Source organism: Pangasianodon hypophthalmus, chromosome 3 (assembly GCF_027358585.1).
Source record: "Pangasianodon hypophthalmus isolate fPanHyp1 chromosome 3, fPanHyp1.pri, whole genome shotgun sequence".
In the NCBI taxonomy this organism is placed as follows: Eukaryota; Metazoa; Chordata; class Actinopteri; order Siluriformes; family Pangasiidae; genus Pangasianodon; species Pangasianodon hypophthalmus.
Genome location: NC_069712.1, coordinates 24,897,712 through 24,923,449, shown reverse-complemented (window position 1 = coordinate 24,923,449; position 25,738 = coordinate 24,897,712). Strand labels below are relative to the sequence as shown.

The 25,738-nt window shown below is 41.3% G+C and overlaps 1 protein-coding gene across 16 annotated transcripts in view; it reads left to right on the top strand.

The window, feature by feature from the left end:
* The window catches only part of lyst (lysosomal trafficking regulator), a 198,702-nt gene that overhangs the window by 108,666 nt on the left and 64,298 nt on the right, over positions 1–25,738 (top strand). For all 16 annotated transcript variants that reach the window (XR_003404244.3, XR_008301402.1, XR_008301404.1 and 13 more), the window contains 10 exons: positions 8,518–8,869; positions 10,288–10,426; positions 10,567–10,740; positions 11,198–11,361; positions 13,491–13,681; positions 19,240–19,488; positions 24,278–24,451; positions 24,925–25,074; positions 25,181–25,318; positions 25,420–25,618. Coding sequence is in view for 11 of the 16 variants with exons in the window: in XM_053232372.1 (XP_053088347.1) it covers positions 8,518–8,869; positions 10,288–10,426; positions 10,567–10,740; positions 11,198–11,361; positions 13,491–13,681; positions 19,240–19,488; positions 24,278–24,451; positions 24,925–25,074; positions 25,181–25,318; positions 25,420–25,618 (1,930 nt within the window). In the remaining 5 variants the exon portion in view is untranslated. The remainder of the gene's footprint in view (positions 1–8,517; positions 8,870–10,287; positions 10,427–10,566; positions 10,741–11,197; positions 11,362–13,490; positions 13,682–19,239; positions 19,489–24,277; positions 24,452–24,924; positions 25,075–25,180; positions 25,319–25,419; positions 25,619–25,738) is intronic.

Genomic DNA, 25,738 nt, shown 5'->3' with positions numbered 1-25,738 from the left:
TGCTACAGAATCTCTTCTTTGGGATTTGACCAGATAGGCTAGCCTTCGCTCCACATGTGCATCAATCAAAGCCATAAACCTGTTCACCAGTTGTCCTTCCTTGGACCACTTTTGATAGGTACTGATCACTGCATACTGGGCCTTTGTCAAAGTCACTCAGATCCTTACGCTTGCCCATTTTTCCTGCTTCCAAAACATCTTCAAGCTTCCACAAAAGCATCAAAAACTGACTGTTCACTTGCTGCCTAATATATCCCACCCCTTGACAGGTGCCATTGTAATGACATAATCAATGTTATTCACTTCACCTTTCAGTGGTTTTAATTTTATGGATGACCGGTGTGTATGTGTGTATGTGTGTGTTTGATATACATATATATTTATACACATACAGACATACTGTATATGAAGGGGTGATGACCTGAGAGGTCTAGCAGGAAAGTACAGAGTTAACAACTCACTAATATATTCAGGGGAAAGACCATGTAATGCTTTTGAAAGCATTTGAAAATTAATGCTGTAGCTCTCCTTTAGCCAATGTAAAGGGGCCAAAATTGGATTAATATGAATTTAACATTAAGCTGAGCACTTTATTCAGTTCAGAAACCTAGTAGTTAAGTTTTAGAAGTTGAGTGATGCTGAGGAAGAGAAGCCACTGTTAGACACCATAATGCAGCTATTGGATATGTCATCATTAGTTAGTCTATATAGTGCTGTCTCTGTAGAGTGATGTGGGTGAAAACCTGACTAAGACTTTTCAGAGAGGCCCTGGCCCTTTAAGGCCTCCCCGAGTTGCATTAAAACAACTTCTTCTAAAATCTTGGACATAATGCGCAATTTAGAGATAGGCCTAAATTTATTTCACATGGATAAGGTTTGACTTTCAATATGTCTGGGGTTTTTTTCCCAAAAAAAGGCTGAACACTGGTCATCTTAAGAGCATCAGGGTCACATCCAGATGATAGGGGGCTATTAATAATCCAGTACAAACTTGGCCCAATAGCATCCTTTTAAAAAAAATGTAGCCTGAAAAATATCTGTGGGGCAATAGGAGGTTTCATTTTAATTACAATTAAGTCTTTCAAATGAAGGTCATAGACATGGAGTCTCAAGACTTTCCATTTATGCTCTGTCCTTCTACATATTTTTAGACTACATATCTCAGTGTTTATCCAAGGAGAAGCTTTAACGGTGAATTTTGAATTTGATTTGAAAGGCGCAATGGTGTCCAGAGCAGTTAAACATAAATGGTTGAACTGGTCTAGCAAGTCTTCAACATGTATTCAATTTATGCAATGATTGGGTAAACAGTGAGGGAAAACTCAGATGGATACTTGCTAAAAAGCACTGTACAACTTGTACTTGTAAAAAACACTGGAGCAAAAGCAGATAGTATAATGGTCAGACATTAAGTCCATAAAAGACAAATTATTTAAAATTTGCACTACAGACACAAACTACTTTTACATTTACTTTCTTCTGTATTTCTGTACGTCTATAATTTCATAGCAAAGATTTACTGGTTGTAGCGATCCCAAACGAGCATCCTGAATCAATCTTTGCAATATACATTATATGTCGAAAAGTCTGTGGACTCCTGACCATCACATCCTTATGTACTTTTTGAATGTCCCCTTCCAAATTTAGTCCCCTATGCTGTTATAATAACCTCCATTCTTCTGGGAAGGCTTTTCACTAGATTTTGGAACATGGCTGTGCCCATTCAGTGAGGACAGGCACTGATGTTTCGTGAGGAGACCTGAGGTGCAGGTAATTAAAGGCAAATACAATGCTACGACAAAAAGACATCCAATATTGTTGAAAATGTTTCACAGTACCGAGTATGGAGCTCACTGCAGCTGTGATTCCAAGAATCTGTTAAGGTGACAGTGCTGAAATAAAGTCCCTTCCGGAGGTATTGGAATGGCAAGGCCAATTTTTTGTTTTTGCTTTACCCTGAAGATATTTGGGTTTGAGCTCAATAGATGAATGAGATGATAGATCAGAATTGCAGCTTTCATTTCCTGATATTTACATCTAGATGTGTGAAACAATGGAGAACATTGCACCTTTGGTGGCAGACCACCCAATCTTTAGGTGAGCAAAAGTATTGGAACATTGTAGTCTTTTGTAGTCTTAATGTAAATAACACTCAATATTTGGTTGCATATCCCTTGGTTGCAGTAACTGCATAAAGCCAGCGACCCACTGACATCACCAAACTGTTGCATTCTTCTTTGTGATGCTTTTCCAGGCTAGTACTGCAGGTTCTTTCAGTTGTTGTTTGTTCTGGGGGTTTCTTCCTTCAGACTCCTCTTCAGGAAGTGAAATGCAAGCTCAATTAAGATCTGGTGATTGACTGCTGCTTTGGAAAGGCAGGAGAGAAATACTGAAGGTTTTGTAACTCTGAGAGTTGCCCAAAATGACAGGAAATGCTCATTTCTGAGCACAGGAAAGGGTATATGGTGCATGGGAAATTCTTAAGCAACAGTCATTTGATGAGGCGGGCCTTCAGACTGTCATCTTTGAAATTATCTTTAAAGGCCATCATCAGTATGACACCAATGGCTTGGCGGCATTAACGCCTAGCCACCTGTTGCTTTTGAAAGAATAAGATCACATGGATTTTTTTCCCCCAACAATGATGCTGGTGTCTGATCCAGTGCATTGCCAATTTATTCTGGACAAGGTGGAGAAAACTGTACTTGCCTGTACTTGCCTATACTTGACAGAATGACAGAAGTGGACCAGGCCAAAAAGTAACTTCAAACCAGGAGATGTCTGCTAATAGTGGATGAGAATCCCCCCCCCCACATTTCCTGAATGACTAATCACAGTCTGACCAGATGCCAGAGGAATCGCAGACGTTGAAGAAGGGTCAACACTGTAAATATTGACTCTTTGCATATATTGAATGTTTTTGCCAATAAAAGCCTTTAAAACTTATGCAATGCTCATCACTGTTTTCCAGTATACCATAGAAACATAAAAAAAAAATCTACAATTACTGAAGCAATAAACTTTGTAAAACACAAAATTTATGTCACTGCCAAAACTTTTGGCCATGGCCGTACTGTATTTGAAGTTAATGTTTATTTAGTAACCTTGCAGGTAATTGTTTAATACTCTTGTTCCTTTTTTATAATTGTCCCTTCCACGTGTGACCTAGAGTGCCATAAAATTAGTGTGTAGTGTGCAAATCTGAGAGATAGCTTTGCAGTAACACACAATGGCCACTCTCCCCAGAGAGATTACCACTGTGTTCGTTGTCAACAGATTTTTCTCTGTCGGTTGAGATTTTAACCACACAAATCTCAAGTCAAGTCAAGTCAAGTGGAGTTTATTGTCATTTCAGCCATATACAAGTACACAGTGAAACGAAACAACGTTTCTCCAGGACCAAGGTGCCACATAAGACAACACAGAACAACACAGAACTACAGGGACTACATAAATTACATAAATTAAACGTAAAGTGCACAAGTGCAAACATGTGCAGACAGCACAAGACAGAACAGACAGTACATAACTACGACGCCGACCAGTACACAGTCCTGTTGAAAGTGATAAAGTGACAGTAGTGCAAATATTACAGCTGAGGTAGTGTAGACAGTGTAAACATAGTAGTAGCAGCAATAATAAGACATGTGCAAAACATGTGCAGTGCATGTGCATAGAGGATGTTCCGTTGTGTGTATATGTATGTATGTATGTATGTATGCGTGAGTTCCTTTGGACCAGTTCAGTTGTGTGTGTGTATATATGTGTGTGTGTATATGTATGTGTGTGTGTGTGTGTGTGTTCCTTCAGTCCAGTTCTAGGTATTTAGGAGTCTGATGGCATGAGGGAAGAAACTGTTACACAGTCTGGTAGTGAGGGCCCGAATGCTTCGGTACCGTTTACCAGACGGCAGGAGTGTGAAGAGTGTGTGAGAGGGGTGTGTGGGGTCATCCACAATGCTGGTGGCTTTGCGGATGCAGCGTGAGGTGTAAATGTCTGTGATGGAGGGACCCCGATGATCTTTTCAGCTGTCCTCACCATCCGCTGCAGGGTCTTGCGATCTGAAACAGTGCAATTCCCAAACCAGGCAGTGATGCAGCTGCTCAGGATGCTCTCGATAGTCCCTCTGTAGAACATGGTGAGGATGGAGGGTGGAAGATGTTCTTTCCTCAGCCTCTAAAATCTGTGCTCCCAAAATTCCACCAGCATGTTGGTTTCATGACCCATAGAACAAATACAGGCAGAAACTATCAAAGCAACTGTAGTCCTAAGCCACTGTAGCAAAACTGTTCATATCAATTGAAGTCCAAAGCCATTTTGATGGTTTCTAAATGGTACCATCCACAGTAAACTCATGTAACTTTAGGCTTGTTCTCAGCAGCAGCAAGTGGTTTCCAAGTGATGAGAAATCCAACCAGAAGTAGGGCATCAGCATAGTTAAGGCAGGTCCAGAGAGCCAGAAGGGTCAGAATCACTGCCATCTCAGGAGTAGCATGTGTTCACAAAAGGCTTGACTAAACATATGTTTTCAGTCTAGACTAAGACGGTGTCTGAGTCTCGAACACTAATTGGAAGGCTGTTCCATAACTGTGGGGCTTTGTAAGAGAAAGCCCTGCTGTAGCCCTCACTATACGAGGTATCAACAAGTAGCCTGCACCATCTGATCGAGTTAGGTGTGGTGGATCATAAAAGACCAAAAGTTTGCTCAGGTACCAAAAGTTTGCTCAGGTGCTCAGGTGAGACCATTCAGTGCTTTCTAGATCAATAGTTGTATTTTATAATTAATGCGAAATTTGATTGGGAGCCGAAAGTTAATAAACATCCAGTTTCTAATGTCTTTTACACATTCCTCAACTTTATTAAGCTGGTGTCTGTCATCTGGTTTTGCTGAAACGTACAACTGTGTGTCATCAGCGTAACAGTGGAAGCTAATACATTGTTTACGAATAATTTTGCACAGAGGTAGTATATATAAAGAAAAGCGCAGTGGGCCTAAAACAGAGCCTTGCGGGACACCAAACTTTACCTTAGTATGCGTACCAGTCAGATAGTATCAGTCAGATAAGACCTGAACCAGGAGAGGGCCGTCCCCTTACCACCAACAACATTTTCTAGTCTAGAGAATAGTATGATCAATGGTATCAATTGCTGCACTAAGGTCAAGCAACTCAAGCAAGGAGACACAATCCTGATCAGAGGCCAGTAGTAGGTCATTTACCACTTTAATCAGCACAGTCTCTGCTATGTTGATGCCTAAATCCTGACTGATACATTTCATGAATGTTATTCCTATGTAGGGATGAGAATAACTTATGTGCTAAAACCTTTTCTAGGATCTTGGAGATAAAGGAGAGGCCAATTGATATTGGCCTATAGTTGGACAACTGACAGGGATTGAGGTCAGGTTTTTTAATGAGGAGTTTGATAACTGCTCGTTTAAAAGATTTAGGTACATAGCCAAAGCTAAGAGAAGAATTGATCATTTTTAGAAGAGGTTCAATTGCTTCTGGAATTATACGTTTGAAGGAACACGTAGGTAAGGGCTCTAGTATACAAGTTGATGATTTTGATGAGGAAATTAGTGAAAATAGTTCAGCATCTTGAAGGGGAGTAAAACTTTCTAATCGCTGATCTGTTATGGTTATATTATTAGATATTATATAATTGTATAATATATATTATATTATTATATTATATATAATTATATATTATCTACAGAGTTAGTTATCAAATTGTCTGGTTTTAAATGTATATTCTGAATTTTTTGCCTGATATTTTCAATTTTGTCATTAAAAAATTCATGAAGTCATCGGTGCTACATATTGATGGTGCTTGATGGTGATTTTGGTACAGTATGAAATAAGAATCTAGGATTATTTCTGTTATCTTCCATTAGGGTGGAGGGATACGTTGATCTACCAGCACTAAGATCTTTTCTATAGTTCATAAGGCTCTCCTTCCATGCTGTTTGAAATACTACCAATTTAGTTTGACGCCATTTAAGTTCTCATTTTTGAGTGGTCTGTTTTAAGGTACGTGTGATCATTATACCAACATGTTCGTATTTTCTCTCTAATTATTTATTGTTTAAGTGGAGCTACATTATCTAGTGTCAAGCGGAATGTTGACTCTAAACATTCAGTTGCCTGATCAAGTTCTTTGGGGTCAGGAGGTGATCCAATTGTAGTTGATAAATTTGGGAGATTATTGATAACACTGTGCAGTAACTGATGAGAATGCACATTTGACACGGTAGTATGGTAAGGTGCATATATTATGACTCAGACACATTTTAAATGAGATGAGGTAATGATCTGTGATAGCTTCAGTCTGTGGAAATGAGACTATATTTTCTATATTTAATACCGAGTGTTACTATTAGATCAAGAGTGTGACCACCAGTATTAGACCAGAGTGTGATGAGGGGGTCCTGTTACGGTCTGATGAACGACTACTGAATCTAGAATGGACACAACTGCTGTTCTGATAGGGTCTTCCGGATTATCAAAATGAATATTAAAGTTTCCAGCAATTAATGCTTTGTCTAAAGAAACAACCAGGTTAGAGATGAAATCCACAAATTCACAAAGGAATTCAGAATATGGCCCTGGGGGGGTCTGTAAATAATAATTGGCACAATTGACTGGGTAAATTTATCTTTTGTGGCTACATACGTTAGTGTAAAGAACTTCAAACACATTGAAGTTATGACTAGGTTTTTGTGTGATGCCTAGATTAGCTACCTACTGGTATGTGGTACATTCGCGCTTGATTGGTGGAGGCCTGCAGGGTGTCAGGGATTCAGAGTGGTACTCCCACCTTCATGAGGGAACACTGATCCTGGAAATGCCGAGACTCCCTGCATGGCCAGCAAACCTGCCTGGGCTTTACCCTAGCTTTGTTGGATATTACAGGCTGATTCTGCTTTTGTGCAGTCCTCAGCGAACCCTAACTCTGAGGCCACAAATGTGAAATTTTGACAAATGTGTCATTCCCCGCGCTCAGTCCTACAGCAGCTGACGAGGACACAGGTTTACCTACTCAAAGTTTAGATAATAATGAGTCTTTTCTCTCTGCCCTGAATCTAGCTGAACATGAAGTACATTATTCTCAATCAGCCAGTGATATAGTAGCCAATTGACAGCACTCTGTCTATGTCATATTTGGCAGTGCGTCTTAAAAATCAGCCAGTAGTGAAAAACATCACAATTCCTTTCTCGCACATGATAGTGATGAAGGTCAAAATTGCCAACTAGCCCAGCAGAATGTTTCTTGTGCTGTTCCTTTTGAGCTAGAGAACCGTGTTTGACTGTAGAGGAAAGTCAGGAACTTCAACTGTCAACGTGACTTGTAGTTCTACATTAAGCATATTGAAATCACTTACCAGTCTGCTGATTTAAAACCTGCCAAGGGAACTCTGCATTTCCCAATGCGAATCTCTGAAATCCTTCGCTGGTTTCAGCTGTCTCTTTAGGTCTGTCAACAGGACAATGGTCCTCGCAAAGTAACAGAAGGGGGAAGATGTGGGAATTTTGCCAGTGGTATAGCCCCTAAATATGCTTTTTACAATGCAGCCATAGCAAGAAAGCAGGATCCTGGTATTAGAGCACTACAGGATACTTATTGTTTATATAAACTCCACTTTCTATGAGCCTGTGATGGTCATAAACTTTACTTTGAAGCTCACTTCAAAGAGGCACAGAGAACTCAACAGCAAGGTCATGTTTGATATCAAATGCATTGGACAATCATACTGGGAACTTTTTGGTAAGTTCTTAGTTTCATGCTCTAGGCATTTTATTAAAATCCAAAAAGTTGGCCCTTGAGTTGGAATTCCACTATGATCGACTGATGAATCAGCATCACTGAATGAAGAGATGCAGGGAAAACACATATTCCTTATCACGCCTCAGTATAAATCCTAAAGTTCACAAATCTCCATGAGTTGGGTATTAGATTTCCATCCAGGATCTCTGATCATCAACTTGAAAGTCATTAATTTACCCACTTCAACTACCTTACATTATCACGCACACCACTGGCATTTTTGGCAAATAAAGGTGACTGCATACAGGAAAAAGCACCTAATATCCACTGTAAAATATGGTGTTGGACCATTGGATCATGCTCTTGGGCTGTTTTTTGACTGGTCATTCAGGGGATCTTGTAAAGACAGATGCCACACTGAATTCAGTACCAGGATGTTTTACTCCAAAACTACATTACTTCTGTTAAGAGGCTATATATGATTGTTGCACAGTATTGTTGTGCTGTGAGGTCCTAAGGGAAGCTACAGAGTGTTTTCTCCAAGACACTTGCAGCTTACTTTTCCATGTTTGGACAAATTGTGTTAGGATTTACAAATGTACGTATCTGAATAGCCGAATTTTGTGTTTGTGCCTTTTGCTTATTTTAAACATATGGTTGTGTTTGCCAGTTTGTCTCTCTGAAACCTGCAGTAAATCATAATTCTGCTGACTTGTTATGGTGCTATAGTTTCTTTCTTTTCTCCTTTAGGAGGTTCTGCTGAATGGCATTCTCCAGATGGTGGAGGCTAACACAGAAATGGAGCCGCTACATTACTTGTCTTTTCCCATGTCCCTGTGCACCAGTGCCCCCAACACCAGCACCAATGGAGCGGTTGGTATCAGGGCGACAGTGGGTACTCTCTGGAGGGGCAAGCTTGGCACAGGCAAGAGTGAAGGGGAAACTCATGCCACGCATTTTCAGGCTTCCCCTTGGCACATTGCTCCTCTCCACCTGCCTCTGGTCGGACAGAACTGCTGGCCACACATGGCGAGCGGCTTTAGTGCCTCGCTCTGGATCCGAACTGTGAAGAGCAACGATGAGGAGAGGCCTACACAAGGAGGTAAGAAGTGTTTTCCACAGCTGTTGCAGTACAAGTTTCAGCAGGTTTTCACTAAATTAAAACTGATAATTCATCTTTAATATTCATTTAAAAGACAAATTTCTTGTTTGTCAGTAGTCTTGTTACTTGCAGCAACTTTTACCTGCCCTTAAATGGCATCTGATTTTTGAGTTTGTCACTGTGCATTTGCACATTGGTTTAAGAAAATCATGTGGTGTCATGTTTCCCCATACCCAGCTAGCATTGAACAGAAAAGGCTGAGTCAACTCTTGCTCCAGTCATGATTGGCAAGCAACAACACTATCAGGATTGTTGGTGCCAAGCAAGGGTGGTGGTTAATCAAATAACAATGGATAAAACCAAAATCTTGCTTTACATTATTACCACCCAAATATGCTGTTTCACACATTAATAGGTAACATAATTAGTTTAAATTTGCATTTCATTTAGTCTTTAAAACAAAGTAGTTGATGATCATATACATTTAAGAAGAGTTTATTTTGCACCCTTTTAATACCTTATCAACCATCTCTCTTAAAGTCAAATTTTTAATGTCATTTTGTCCATATGAAATATACAGTACAGTGTGACAGAATATTGTCTTCAGTTTACAGAGGGTTTACCACAAGATGTAACCCTCAAACACAGGGAGACCAGATTTGAGTTTGCCAAAACAAAAGATTTTGAGTCTGAAAAACAAAAAAAGTCCATAGAGCTCTGGAACAACATCCCATGGGCAAATGAGACAAAGATCAGCTTGCACCAGAAGTATGGGAATGAAGGGTATGGAGAAGGGAAGGAACTGCTCATGAGCCAAAGCATACCACCTCCAATCTTATGGCTTGGGCATGTATGGCTGAAAATGGAACTGGTTCCCTTGTATTTATTGAATGCTGAGAAAAGCAGCAGGATAAATTCTGAAGTTTATAGGCCTATATAGTATCTGCTCAGATTCAGCCAAATGCTTAAAAAATTAAATTGGACAGCACTTCACAATACAGATGGAAAATTAACTGAGGCATAATTTGAAAGCAACCTAACACTTTTTTAAGGCAAAGAAGTGTAATGTTCTGCAATGCTTAAGTCAATCACCAGACCTGAATTCAATTTAGGTAAAACTGAAGGCAAAACACCCCAAGAACAAACAAGAACTGAACACAGCTTCAGTAAAGGCCTGGCAGAGCATCACCAGGGAAGAAACCCAGTGTCTGGTGATGTCTGTGGGTTGTAGACTTCAGTCATTCATTCACTGCAAAGGCTTTGCAACCAAGTATTAAAATGGCAATATAATTTACAATTATGCTAGTTCGTCCAATTACTTTTGGTCCCTTTAAAAGGAAATTTAAATCATTATATGTAGCAGAATATTTATTTACTGGATATCTGACTGTATCTGTCTGTATGGTTATATTTTCCAGCTGAGATTATGTGGGGTGATGGAGTCCATCTTGTGGACAGGCAAGGAGAAAAGAACCTCCTTCATGTTTTTTCCATTGGCTCCAAAGCCCTAATGCTGCAAGTGTGGGCTGACATTTCTACAGGAGCCTGCACCTTCAGGTAGGAATCAAGTGTAAATTGATTTCAGTGCTTGTTAGGATGTATTGTGTTAGTAGATTTTACACTGTTAAATAAATGCTTTATACAGTATAATGAATAAGCCATATTATGTGAACTAAGTTCTGGATTTGTGGCCAAAGGGTCTGCATCGATTCTAATGATGAACTGAAGGCTGCTCTCCTGGCCCAGGCCGAGTCTTTGCATGGTGTTCTGAGTGCAGGCCGATGGCAGCACCTTGCTCTCACTTATACACAGCAGCCTGAGGGCAAGAAGAACATCCATGGTTGCTTGGCAGTCTGGGTGTGTGGCATCAAGTAAGTCACTCTCATCACCATTCACATTAGTCTATTTAGAGTAATAAATTTCTAGTATTTTTTTATATGGGATAGTTAAATGATTAAAGAATTAAATGAATTTAGGTAAAATTACTAAAAAAGTTTTTTAAAAAAGATCTTATACAGTCAATTTAAGATTTAAGGTCTACATAACAAACTATAATTGCATTTTAAAAACCATATGTTCTGGAAGAAATAATAGACTTTCCCAAGAAATAACAGACTGAGAATGCAGTTGAGTGCAGTATCATCAGTAGTGTTTCATGCTGACCTGGTGTAAACAGTGGCTCTGTGAATGATAACTTAAATAAAAAAAGCAATGTTGCATTGCTTCTTTGGCTATTCAATTGATTCAATCCAATGAAAAGATTGATGTAAAGTACAGTAAGCTGCAGTAATGTCTGTCTCCTGTAACATCTGTCTATACCTTCATCAGAAAATGTGAGGTCTCCCTAGACTACACCCACCCCAGGAAGTCCAGTCTGTCATCTGATAATAACAAGACTTTCTGCATGCTGGGCCATTACGTGAACACCTCAGAAGAGCTACCACAAACTTTGACTTCCCATTTGGATATGGGCAGTGTGCTTCTGTTTAATGGTATGACTCTCCTCTCTCACAGATCTTGTTCCACAAGTGTAAATCTCTCTGTTCATATCTCTCAGTGTGCCATACTGTACTGTAAATTTAAGGTAGCATTTTTCTTGGTTTAAAATGTAGCTGACATTTCATTATATTAGGTTTGTATTTATTTTTATTATTTAGTGTTCAGAATGTGTTTTTATACTGGTATGACAGCCTACTGTCATAATAAATCCAAATTTGTTCTGCTTGTTCTGCTATGTAGTCATAGATAGTGACATTGCAAAATATATATATAATTTCTAGGAAATATTTAGTATCTGATTTTTTGGGCTTTTGTCATTGCAGTATTTCAGTTAAGTTAAGTATATCTAAGTTTCTTTCATTAACTTAGATGCCACTAGTCTGGTTGGTTGGTGCTTGTAGATGTCAGAGAGATGTCACTGCTGGTGTTGAAAGGTATTGATGTGAGATGTCTGAATAAGTGCTGCGCTGAAGATTCACTGTGTCCCAAATATGGTTTGGAACAAGTATATGTTGAAAATAGATTGGCAATATAAATATCATGCAGTATTCTATACATTGAAGAAGCTTCACTAACGTTAGGTGCGACGAGTATAAAAAGAATGCCCTTGTCTGCAGGCTTTCAGAGCTGAAGACTCTGGCTGGTCCTGAGCATAAAAACTTGAAATAAAGTATTGCTGTGTGTTCTGTCAGTGCTCTAAACACAGTAACAGAGATCCCTATAGCATGTCCTCCACATTTTCTCCACACAGGGAATCCTGCTTTAGAGCAGGATAAGATATTTGCTTCCTTTCAAGTTGCTTAACAGAATATCTTTTTTTTTTTTTTTTAATTGAACATTCACTTTATAAGGGAGGAACTGTTGTAATAGTGAGTGATATGAAAGTTGATCCAGTGTACTCATTGTAATTCTTCTTAGGGCATGGATTTTGTTTGCATAGATTATACCAGTATTGAACAATAAAACAACATAGAGTGAAAGACTAAACAAGGAGAAAAAATAGAGAACATGATTTTCTGCTGCAATATCCACAATGGGTTCATGTGATAATGAGCACAGAGTGATATCACTCAGCACCTGAAAATCCTAGTCTCTATTTCAGTGACTCTTGCCTCATTGGTAGGTCAGTAATCAAGTTCATGTGATAAGGTGTTATTTTGTGAATATAATAATTTTATTATGAAAAATGTGGTTATGAACAATATGTTAATTCATATATAGGAAAATATGGAGCGATATGAAAAACTGGAGCTGCCTGCTATGTTGTGATTAACTTGTGTATTAGCCTTTCCTGGAAATTATTTTGCTAGCTCGCAGCATTAATAAGTGGGGCGCAGAGATTTTGGTGTATCTCAAACAAAGATTAATGTTTTTATGCCACTGCCACTAGTTGGTGAAGGAATTATGTTTTTACTTGTCTGTGCGTCTGTCCGTTTATCTGTCCTTCCCAGATATTCTTTGACACTATTTCTCGAGATCGATCGGTTAAATGTTTGAAGGATTTATATGGGCTTATCATTGTAGCCAGCAGATGAACTGATTAGATTTGTAATTGATCCAACAGGGTCAAGGTCACAGCAAAGTCAAATGTCTGAAATAGTTTTCTGAATAATAATAATGTCTGAATAATTTTCTACCTTCCTGTTTGATGTATATATTTTAAGGGTACTCGATTCACACAGATTAGTAACAAGAACGACTTGACTTGTTGGCAGTGGAGGCATTCCCTGTTGACGCTGTTAGCATTAAGTTTTACAGTTGAGTTCTACTTGTTATTTATAGAACTATATCTTGCTGAATGATGAAACACTGACATATTGGAATTTATTGCTAAACAACAAATTTAAACATTATTTGTGTTTTTCTCCATACTATGCAAGGAATTAGATTTAAAATCAATATTTATGGGATGATACATTTGATTTTGATAACAGGTAACTAAAGAATACTAAAATATCAGTCAGTAAATATGGTCATTGTGAAACTAAAAGGAATTCACATTATACTGTGATATATACCGATGCCATGATAATTCTTACTGCAAGTGACCATTTTCTGCTATTTTAACTCACCACACCTATTTTTGCTTTTTTGCTGATAAACTGTTGCTTTTCTGTTTAAGGCTCCAGAATAAACACTGCCGAAGCCTTTTATCTGTACACAAATGGCCCTGACCTTACCTCCATCATGCCATGCAAGTATGGAAAGCCAAGTGGGACATTCTCCAAGTACATTACTCAGGAAGGGCTTCAGTGTGAGCAGATTCGGGAGCTGCTGATGAGGAACTCTGAAATAGATGCTTCATTTATTATTGTAAGTTTAGAGCAAAATCAAGATTATTGCTTAGAGTTGTGATATCAGTTTGTCATGAGCTTAGTAGAATTGAATTATAAATAATAACTCACCTTTACACATTTGTGACTCATTATACATGTAATGAGTACAAATACAGTTGAGTGCAAGTGTACATACCCTTAGGATTTTTATTTTGTTTTCACTCTTTCTGGTGGAACTGTGGTGGCAACAAGCTGAGTCGGCCTTCCCCAAACTGTTGCCACAAAGATGGAAACACAGAATTGTCTAAAATGTCTTTGTTTGCTGTAGAAATAAGATTTCCTTTTAATGGAACTAAGGGGCCTATCCCAAACCTGTTCCAGTATAACAATGCCCCTTTGCACAAAGTGAGGTCCATAAAAACATGGTTTGCCAAGGTTGGTGTGGAAGAACTCAAGTGTCCTGTACCCCTCGAGTGACCGCAACCCCACTGAGCACCTTTGGGATGAACTGGAATGGCGACTGTGTGCCAGGCCTCACTAAAGCTCTTTTGTCTGAATGGGTACAAATCTCCACAGCCATGTTCCAAAATGTAGTGGAAAGTCTTCCTAGAAGAGTGGAGGCTATTATAGCTGCAAAGGGGTGGCTAAATCTGGAGTAGGATGTTCAACAATGGGCATGGATGTGATGTTCAGGTGTCCACATACTTTTGGCCATATAGATTAACCAGTAAACAGAGAGCTGAGCAAATAAGATCCCAAGGTACTTAAACTCCACCACAGGCAAGGTGTTTCCCCTCACCTGATGGGAGCATCCCACACTTTTCAAGTTGAGAACCATTTTATTCCTCCCGCTTCACACATTGTCTGTCGCAGTTCTACTTTAGATGATGCCAAGAGAATGTCATCATCTGTAAATAACAGGGATGTTACCTCTAGCCCTCCATACAGGACACCTCTCCAAACTTGCCTGCATCCCTTGTCCTTTCCATGAAAAACCACAAATAGGAGCAGAGCCAAGTTTCTACTATCAATTTCAAGGAAGAACTGGTGGCAAGGAAAAACTCCCTGAGACGATATGAGGAAGAAACCTTAAGAGGAACCAGACTCAAAATCCATCCTCGTCTGGGTGATAATGGGTAGTGCAATTATAAATAAATCCCTTATGTAACTGTGTACTACATGGACAAATAGTGCAATTGTGCAACCAGTAAATTCATTACAGTTTTCACATAAAGTCTGGTTTGTTGAACCTATCCACTGGCCATTGATGGAGACCTGAGTGCAAAACTGCTAACGTCAACTGCAGCCCCAACACCACCACAGCAACCGCAGTCCCAAGCCGTCACAGTTCAACTCCACATATGAGAGCCCCAAACCATCTCCATGGCCCCCAAGCAGCACCATCCCCAGCACTCCCAGTGATCTTCAGGCCGTCCATGTGGGGCCATCCTCAGCAGCAGAGAGTGATATCCAATTTATGAGAACTCCAACCAGAAGTAGGGCTTCAGGATGGATCAGGCAGGTCCGGGGAGCAGAAGGGGTCAGGATCACTGGTATCTCAGGAGTAGCATGTGTAGCTCGACAGAGAGAGACAGAGAGGGGCTTTGTAAGAGAAAGCTCTACCCCTGCTGTAGCCTTCACTACCAATAAATAGCCTGCACCATCTGATCAAGGTAGGCATGGTGGATCATAAAAGACCAAAGATTCGCTCAGGTGCTGAGGCGCAAGCCCATTCAGTGCTTTATAGGTCAATAGTAGTATTTTATAATCAATGCGAAATTTGATTGGGAGCCAATGCGGTGTGGATAAGATAGGGGTGATGTGGTCGTATCTTCTGGTTCTAGTAAGGACTCTTGATGCTGCATTCTGGACTAGCTGGAGCTTGTTTATGCACCTAAAGAAACATCCAGACAGCAAGGCATTGCAATAATCCAAACTAGAGGTAACAAAAGCAGGAACTATTTTTTCTGCATTGTGAAGTTACATTATATTTCTTATCTTAGCAATATTTCTGAGATGAAATAGGCTATCCTAGTAATATTATCTACATGAGCTTCAAAGACTGGAGTCAATAATCACACCAAAGTTTTTTTACTGCTAATTTTGCCCAGAGGTAGCATATATAAAGAAACGAGCAGTCAGCCTAGAACAGAACCTTGCGGAACACCAAACTTTACCTTAGTATGAGTAGAGAAGTCACCGTTTACATCTACAAACTGATAATGATTAGTCAAATAAGACTTGAGCCAGGAGAGGGCCATTCCCTTAACGCCTACAACAATTTTTAGTCTATCAAGGAGAATAGCATGATCAATGGTATCAAAAGCTGCACTAAGGTCAAGCAGCACAAGCAAGTAGACAAAACCCTGATCAGAGGCCAGTAGTAGGTCATTTACCCCTTTAACCTGCTCTATCTCTGCGCTATGATGACACCTAAATCCTGACTGATACATTTCATGAATGTTATTCCTACGTAGGGATGAGCATAACTGCTGTGCTACAACCTTTTCTAGGATCTTGGCGATAAAGGGGAGATTTGATATTGGCCTGTAGTTGGACAACTGACAGGGATTGAGGTCAGGTTTTTTAATCAGGGGTTTGATAACTGCTAATTTAAAAGATTTAGGTACATAGCCAGTCCTAAGGGAGGAATTGATTACTTTTAGAAGAAGTTCGATTGCTTCTGAAATTATATGTTTGAAGAAGCATGTAGGTAAGGGATCTAGTATATAAGTTGATGATTTTGATGAGGAAATTAGTGAAATTAGGTCAGTCTCTTGAAGGGGAGTAAAACATTCTAATCATTGATCTGATCTACAGGGTTAGTTATAATGCTGTCTGGGTTTAAATTAATAGTCTGAAATGTTTTGCCTGATATTTTCAATTTTACCATAGAAAAAATTCATGAAGTCATCACTGCAATATAATGATTGTGTGCATGTTTCTGTTGTGGTCTTATTCCTATACAGTATTAAAAATCTAGGACTATTTTCGTTATCTTCAATTAGGGTGGAGAGATACATTGATCTAGCAGCATAAGAGCTTTTCTATAGCTCAGAAGGCTCTCCTTCCATGCTGTTTTAAATACTACCAATTTAGTTTGATGCCATTTGAGTTCTAATTTTCAAGTGGTCTGTTTTAAGGTACGTGTGTGACCGTTATACTAGGGTGCTATCTTTTTCTCTATATTTATTTTTCTTTGAAGTGTAGCGGAACGTTGACTCTAAGCATTCATTTGCAAAGTCAAGTTCTTTAAGATTCAATCATGGTTGGTAACTCTGGGAGATTACTGATAAAACTCTGTGCAGTTGCTGACGTGAATGTACGTTTGATGCAGCAGCGTGGCAAGGTGCATATATTATGACACATTGTAGATGAGATGAGATAATGATCTGAGATAGCTTCAGTCTGTGGAAATGAGACTATATTTTCTATATTTAATCCAAATGTTAGTATTAAATCAAGAGTGTGACCACCACTATGAATGGGTCCTATTACGTTAACCACTAATGAATCTAGGATGGATACAACCAACAACCACTGTATTCAGATGGTCTTCTGGATTATCAAAATGAATATTATTACTTCAACAATTAATGCTTTGTCTAAAGAAACAACCAGGTTAGAGATGAAATCTGCAAATTCACAAAGGAGTTCAGAATATGGCCCTGGGGGTCTGTAAATAATAATTAGCACAATTGGCTGGGTACATTTACCTTTTGTGGCTACATATGTTAGTGTAAAGAACTTCCAACGGGTTGAATTTATGACTAGGTTTATGTGTGACACCTAGATTATCATTATAAATAACTGCGACAGCTCCTCCTCTGCCAGTTAAACGGGGCTGATGTATATAACTGTATGTGGGAGGACTACCTTCATTTAATGCTACATACTTATTTGGTTTAATCCACCTTTCTGTTAAACACAGTACATTAAACTCCTGATCAGTAATAGTTTCATTAACAATAAGCGCTTTGCATGTAAGGGATCTAATATTTAACAGTCGTAGCTTTGTCTTTTGGACAAATGTTCATCCCTCCAGTACAGTTCAAAATGTGTAGAATCTATGCTAAGGCTCATTTAAGTTGTTCTGGTGGGTTGTGTTGGCCTTACTAAAACACTTTGTCATTTTTTTTATTTTGCTTTTGTCACCTGTCTTGATATATAAATAAAAGTATTTTCATTTTTATATCCAGAAAACATGGGCTATATATATATATACACAGTACATACATACCGATCAGCCATAACATTAAAACCAGTGACAGGTGACAGTTATCTCATTACAGTGCCACATGTCAAGGGGTGGGATATATTAGGCAGCAACTGAACAGTCAGTTCTTGAAGTTGATGTGTTGGAAGCAGGAAAAATGGGCACGCGTAAGGATCTGAATGACTTCGACAAGGGCCAAGTAGTGATGGCTAGATGACTGGGTCTCCAAAACAACAGGTCTTATGGGGTGTTCCCGGTATGCAGTAGTTAGTACCTACCAAAAGTGGTCCAAGGAAGGGCAACTGACGACAGGGTCATGGGTGCCCAAGGCTCACCGGAGCGTGTGGGGAGTGAAGGCTAGCCCATCTGGTCCAAACTTAGAGAAGAGATATTGTAGCACAAATTTATGACGACGTTAATGCCAGCTATGATAGAAAGGTGTCGGAACACACAGTGCATCGCAGCTTGCTTCATATAGGGCTGAGTAGCCTCAGACTGGTCAGAGTGCTCATGCTGACCCCTGTCCACCACTGAAAGCACCTACAGTGGACATGTGAGCATCACAAATGGACCATTGAGCAATGGAAAAAGGTGGCCTGGTCTGATAAATCAGATTTTCTTTTATATCACGTGGGTGGCCGGGTGTGTGTGCGTCAGTTACCCAGAGAAGAGATGGCACCAGTATGCACTATGGGAAGAAGGCAAGCCAGTTCTGAGCAGTGTTCTGCTGGAAAACCTTGGGTCCTGGCATTAATGTGGATGCTATTTTGACACATACCACCTTCCTACACATTGTTGCAGACCAAGCAGACCCCTTCATGGCAATGTTATTCCCTAAAAGCAGTGGCCTCTTTCAGCAGAATAATGTGCCCTGCCACACTGCAAAAATTGTTCATGAATGATTTGAGGAACATGACAAAGAGTTCAAGGTGTCGACTTGGGCTCTAAATTCCTCATATCTCAATCAGATCAAGCATCTGTGGGATGTGCTGGACAAACAAGTCTGATCCATGGAGGCCCCACCTCGCAACTTACAGGACTTAAAGGATCTGCTGCTAAAATCTTGGTGCCAGATACCACAGCACACCTTCAGAGGTGTCATGGAGTCCATGCCTTGATGTATACACACACAGTTGGGGTCATAAGTTTACATACACCTTGCAAAATCAGCAAAATGATAATAATTAAAAAAAAAAAAGTTTTACTACTCTGTAAGTGTCTCATCCACTGGTGTTTGAGTCTCTTTTTAAAAACCAACATATATTGTCTCTTAGAAATAAATTTTCCTGATGCTGTGTGAATATATATACAAATGTCTGTTTGCTTTAATGACCTTCTTTTCTCTTTCTCTTATGTAAATGCATAAATTCATCACCCAGGAGAGCCTAGCTGTTGTCTACTCTCCCAGCAGTCCTTCCATCTACACCATCTATGAGCCAGTGATCCGCCTAAAAGGTCAGGTCAAGACTCCTGTAGCATTCCAGAGGCCCTTCAGTGCTAAAGAATTGCAGAGCTCTGTGCTGGAGCCTCTGTCACTCGGGCGTTTGCAGGCTTTGCAGCCCCTTGGACTCCACAGCTGCCTGCATAAGATCGGTGGCACTGGTGCATTCATCTTTCTCTTTGCTCGGGTAAATTACTTAGTAAAAAGCTAATCAGCATGGCATTGCTTATGGTTAACAGTTAAACATAAAATATTTATGAGTTATGAAAAACACTTCTGAATATACAAGAAAAACGCACTGAATATACAAGAGTTTTCTCTACTCAGGCTTCCCTTCAGTCATGTGTAATAAGCAGTTTAGAACTTACTGATGTTTTACAAATAGACTTACCCAAACTGGGCAGCTGCAGAGAAGACCAGGCTTTGTTTTTTCAATCTTCAACTGTCCATTTTCAGTAAACCTGTGCCCACTATAACCTCCTGTCCTTTGCTGACAGGAGTGTAACCCACTGTGGTCTTCTGCTATTGTAGCCCATCCTCCACAAGGTTTGATGTGTGTTCTGAGATGCTTTTCTGCTCACCACAGTTATAAAGAGTGATTTAGCTTTCAAGTGATTTGTGATGTGTGCCTTCCTGTCAGCTCAAATGAGTCTTTCTCATCAGCAACGCGTTTCTGACTGCAGAACTGCTGCTCACTGGATGTTTTTATATTTCACACCATCTGTGTCAATTCTAGAGACTGTTCTTCGTGAAAATTCCGGGAGATCAGCATGAGTAGTGTCAGCTATGTGCGGTGCACAGACCCCCAGAGCCTGACACTACCAGTGCCAGTGGTCTAGACTCCAGTACAGGATTTAACAGCCTCTCCCAATAATGGGAAGTCACAGCAACACAGTCTAACACTCCAAAAAGACAAAGGTGTCCCCAGTGACACCCCTAGCATCTGAGCAATTTCTATTATTATTATTATTATTATTATTATTGTTATTATTAATTAAATATTTTACTGGCATAGAAGTATGTCCAAATAATTTAGTTCCCTTTCGATACTACACTCGTACTGCGTCGCTAGACGCTATGGGGAAAACTCCTTTATCTCCGATGACTGAAGCCTTTACAATCACGCAGTGAAACTGCACGGCCATTGGTTCGTGACACGCCTCGCTGCGGACAAGAGCTACTCGTCGACCCTGTCCCGCTGTTCTCGCCGAGCTTCGAGCCGCCGTTCAGCATCCGGCGCCGATACCGGCTCGTCCCCTGCCGCCATCCAGCGAGCTAAAAAAGAACTAAGAGCGAAAAGAGCTAAAAGAGCTAAGAGAGCTAAAAGAGCCTTTTTTCTCTAAAGAGCATTAGAGACCCCGTTCTGTTCTATATCAATGCCGCTTCCTCTAAAAGAGCAAGCGGCGTTGATATAATGCCGCGCCGTCATTACAGCTTGTGCAGCTCCGCCCTGCACGCTGATGACGGCCACTCAGAGTGCGTTTCCTGCCTGGGCCGTCCCCATGCGGAAGCCACTCTGACGGAGATGGAATGCTCGCATTGTGTGAGCATGAGTCGCTCTTCTCTGTGCGCTCGGATCGCTTTCTTTTCAGAAAGTGATGCCGCTTCTCGCGCCCCCCCCGTTTTCTTCCTCCCAGAGACCTGCGAGGAAAAAACGGCGGGGTAGAGAAGCGCGGCGCCCGGCCGCAAGCGAGCTCACGCCGGCTCAGACCCCGCGTGCCTCACTCTCGCCTTGCAGAGAGGATTCTCCCGTCAGTGCGACGGACCAAGCCCTTCGAGCTTACGAAGGCGACAGCTCAGGCCATTGGGAGGTCAATGGCCAATTTAGTGTTGTTGGAGCGCCACTTGTGGCTAAACCTGACGGAGATCAAAGAGGCGGACAAAGTTCCTTTCATCGATTCTTCAGTCTCTCCCACGGGGCTGTTCGGACCCACCGTCGAAGGGTTTGCTGAGCGCTGCGACACTTCTTGCTGAAGCGTTCAAGCTCTGCGAGTGCCACCAATCGCCCTAAACCCGCCACAACGCAGCAGCCGGCTAGATCTGCGCCTGCACCCGCTCAGCCTACTCAACAGCCTGAGCTTCCGCAGCACTCCCGCTCAGCTAGACGCCACTCATTTTTGAGACGCCAAGGACCCTGGCCCAAGTTGAAGCTGGATCCTGCGCCTCGGGCATCATCCTGATTTACTGGACAGGAAGAGGAAGGGGCAAAGTTTCGCTGTCGCCGGACCAACCCCGAAACAATCTCTGTTATGCCCCCAAGCACCCCGTTCTGTTCCGAATGCCGGTGGTGATGTGTTTGTAAACGCTGTTATGGATACTGGGCCTGTTCTGAAAGCGCCCACACAAGCAGCCGCTGTTATAGCAGGAACAATAAAACACAAACAATTTCAGACAGAGAGCATACTTCCTCTTCCACTTACGAGTGTCAGATCTCCTCACGGCGATCTGCCACTCGAACCAATCCAACCCCTCGCCACACGGGCAGAGGCCTGGCAGGCCATCCCCGGAGTGTCAGATTGGGTTTTGGGGATTATAAAGCGAGGTTATTCACTCCAGTCACTACTGGCAAAGGGTGCCGTACAAACGGTCCTGCCAAAGCAGAGCGAGTCAGGCTTCTACAGCCGCTACTTCCTCGTCCCCAAAAAGGGTGGCGGCCTTCGGCCCATCCTCGATCTCAGACACCTGAACCGCGCGCTCATGAAGCGGCTGTTCAGGATGACTACTTTGAATCAGATTCTCTCGCAAATATGCCCAGGGGACTCGTTCTTTTCTCTGGGTCTGAAAGACGCATACTTTCACATCCAGATAGCCCCCAACACAGACGATTCTTGAGATTTGCCTTCGGTGGAGTGGCTTATCAATACACGGTCCTGCCCTCCGGGCTGTCCCTGGCTCCTCGCACTTTTACGAAGTGCATAGATGCAGCTGTTTCCCCTCTGAGACAAAAAGGAATCCGCATTCTAATTACCTCGACGACTGGCTCATCTTAGCCCAGTCAGAGGCCGAGCTAGTGTCTCACAGAGCCCTCCTCCTCAGCCACTTGGAGTGCCTAGGACTCAGGGTCAACTTTGCCAAGCGCTCGCTGTCCCCCAGCCAACAAACTTCGTTCCTGGGGGCAGTTTTCGATTCAGCCCGCATGAGGGCAGCAGTCGCGCCAGAACGTGCGCTAGCTATTCAGCAGCTCACGGCTTCCTTCAAAATTGGAGCCATTCGCCCTCTCAAAACGTTTCAAAGGATGCCAGGCCTCATGGCCTCTGCATCACCAGTACTACGGTTGGGCCTGCTTCGTATGCCTCCAGTACTGGCTGAAACCACAAGTGCCACCCAGTGCGTGGCGTCACGGTTGCCTTCGTATCAGGGTGACCCAGGCCTGCGTTGCGGCTCTGGCTCCCTGGAAGGACCCCCAATGGTTCAAACAGGGCGTAACCATGGGCATTGTTCACAGGAGGAAGGTTGTCTCGACAGACGCTTCCAACACGGGTTGGGGAGCTCTGTGCAAGGGCAAATCGACCTTCGGCTCATGGTCGGTCGCGGAAGGTCGGCTACACATCAACTGCCTCGAGATGACGGCAGTATGTCGAGCTCTTCAGACCTTTTTGCCAGACCTGAAGGAGCACCATATAATATAGGTCGCCTATATAAATCGCCAAGGCGGGCTCTCCTCAAAATGCCTTTTCGAGATAGTAAAACGCCTTTTGGAGTGGGCACATCTCAATCTGCGTTCGTTGAGGGCAGCACATGTCCCTGGCTTGCTGAACCAAGGAGCAGCTATCTCAGCTGCTTACGGCAGCCCCGTGGCCCATTCCCCTGAGGCATGATCTTCTCTCTCAGGCGAACAGGACAATTTGGCACCCCCAACCCGAGTTGTGGGCATTACATCTTTGGGCTCTCGACGGGAATCAGTAGATCTCCCTGAAAGTGTACTATATCACAGGCTAGAGCCCCGTCCACGAGACGCCTCTATGCCCTTAAATGGTCGGTCTTCTCTGCCTGGTGCGCAACCCGATTCTATTTCCTGCGACATATCACTGATATTGTCCTTCCTACAAGACTGAAAGTGGAAAGTGTTCATATTAAAATGGCCAGAAAGTGTAGGTGTTCTGTGCAATACAAGACTGAAAAACACTTCAGAAATAATTTCTGTTAATGAATACTGAGCCAACAGCACTTTCATCATGGAAAATGTGACACCAGGAGAAAGAAATACCTGGCTCACTGACATAAAACAGATCCATTTTCTGTCTTCCCATGTGCTTTTAGGGGTATTTATGTGAGCTTTCAGGAAAAATTGAATTGTTTTCAATTTCCAATTCTTTCCAAAAATCGCAGCTCAACATAAACTGTAATGGTTAGCTTATGCTCACAGGCTTTATTACACTTTCAAGAAAATTGCACGTTTGAGAAAATATAGGCATTCATATATAAGCTACAATAGTTCTGTCCCATCACAAGAAAATACCACTTTTTACTTTCTGTAAATGGAAAAACTGAAAAGAAAATATTGCAACCCCTCCCTTGGTTTTAAAAACTGATTTTGTGATTTACTTAACAGATATCAAGGGAAGATCAGTGTAATAGTTAGTGTTTTGCACTTTTGGATATTATGGTAGTCTCCACTTCACAAAAAACAATATGTGGAGGTTGTAACAAACTTCCTCTTCCAATCAAAGCTGATATTAATTTGCATTTTATTCAAATTCAGCAACTTAAATTTAAAAATATTGCAAAAGATATGCAGGGAAAGTTAGTCTATAAACAGACTTAAGTGGGTCATATATTAAAAACTAACAATAACAAATTGTCTGAAAAACATTACCTGTGAATATGGCTTCACGTGCCTTTAGCTAAATTCTCTATTTTAGGATGTTTAGAATTGTTAGTGGATGGTGAAGTTATAGTCATTTTTAAGGAAGGCTGAGATAATAACGTCAGTTGTTGGTCTTTTCAATTTCTCTCTTTCTGTCTCTTTCACTCAGGCAGTGGAGCTAAGTGATTGTGAGAAGACTCAGGCATTGGCACTGCAGGTTTTGCTGTCACTGATTAAGCACAATCAGCATCGCATGCATGAGATGGAGTGTTGCCATGGGTACTCCATGATCCACCAAGTCCTCATGAAGACCAAATGCATTGTGGGATATCATATTCTTAAGGTGTTCATGCATTAAACAGTTATAATTTCAGTAGCTTTTGTCAAACTATAATGTTTTCTTACTAATGCATTATGAGCATATAATCAGAGCAACTGCCAGCTCATATTAAACAGTGCTGCATACTAATTCTGTATATAAAAGCATGTTCTGTGTGTTCATATAGGTTACCAATATTTTCTAATTTCTCTTCTATACTTGTCTTGCCTTTCATACGTTTAGCCTCTAAAGGTGCCTTAGTCTATATTAGTCAAGATCGGAGCTCCCCTACATAAATCTCCCATATAAAGCTCATTCATTTTATGCATATGCATAAAGAATATAGAATATGCACACACCTGTCTACAGTTTTACTTTATTGTTGACACATTATGTTTACATAAAGGTTTTTTCCCCCTTTAATTTGTGTGTGTGTGTGTTATAAATGATATATGTTTCCCACACTTACTTGCTAAATGTCCATGTTTTTTGTGTAGACTCTGTTGGATGGCTGCTGCAGTGGCTCTATCCTGAAAGTAAAGGAGGACGGTCATTGGCATTTGGACACAGAGTCCACTACTGTGGTGCAAGACCTGAGACTGCTCTCTGAAATACTATTGGACTGGAAGATATGGGCCAAAGCTCAGGTAACATGCTAAAACACATTCACAGATTTACATACAACAGTAATGACATTTCCTACAGATGTTCATCACATTACGTAAGGTTTGTCTTGTGTTTTGTGTTGGTCAGAGTGGAGTGTGGGAGACTCTTTTGGCTGCTCTGGAGATTCTTATCAGAGAGCACCATCCTCAGCAGGCATTCAATATTCAGCAGCTGCTCAAAGCCCAAGTGGTGCACCGCTTCCTGCTAACCTGCCAAGTGCTCCAGGCAAGACTCCACCCTCCCCAAATACAAACTCTATTTACTTTTTCTGAAAGAACTTTCTTTTTCCGAAAGAACTATTTCCTTCATCTTTTTCATTATAACAGGAGAATCAGGATGAGGACCTTGCCTCTGTTCCACATGAAGTGTGCCTGTCCTTCATTAAAATCATTCAGGAGGTACTCGGTTCGCCCCCTGACCTGGACCTGCTGCGTTTGCTCTACAACTTCCTGCTGGCCGTGCACCCGCCTACTAACACCTATGTGTGCCACACGCCATCCAGCTTTTACTTCTTTCTACATATTGGTGAGGGGACCAATACCACTGCAGTAAATGGATGGTTGTGTGAATGGATTAAAAAAAAAGGAAGGAACGTAAGAAGAAAAGAAAGCAAAAAAGAAAAATGTATAAAATTGTTGATAGAAT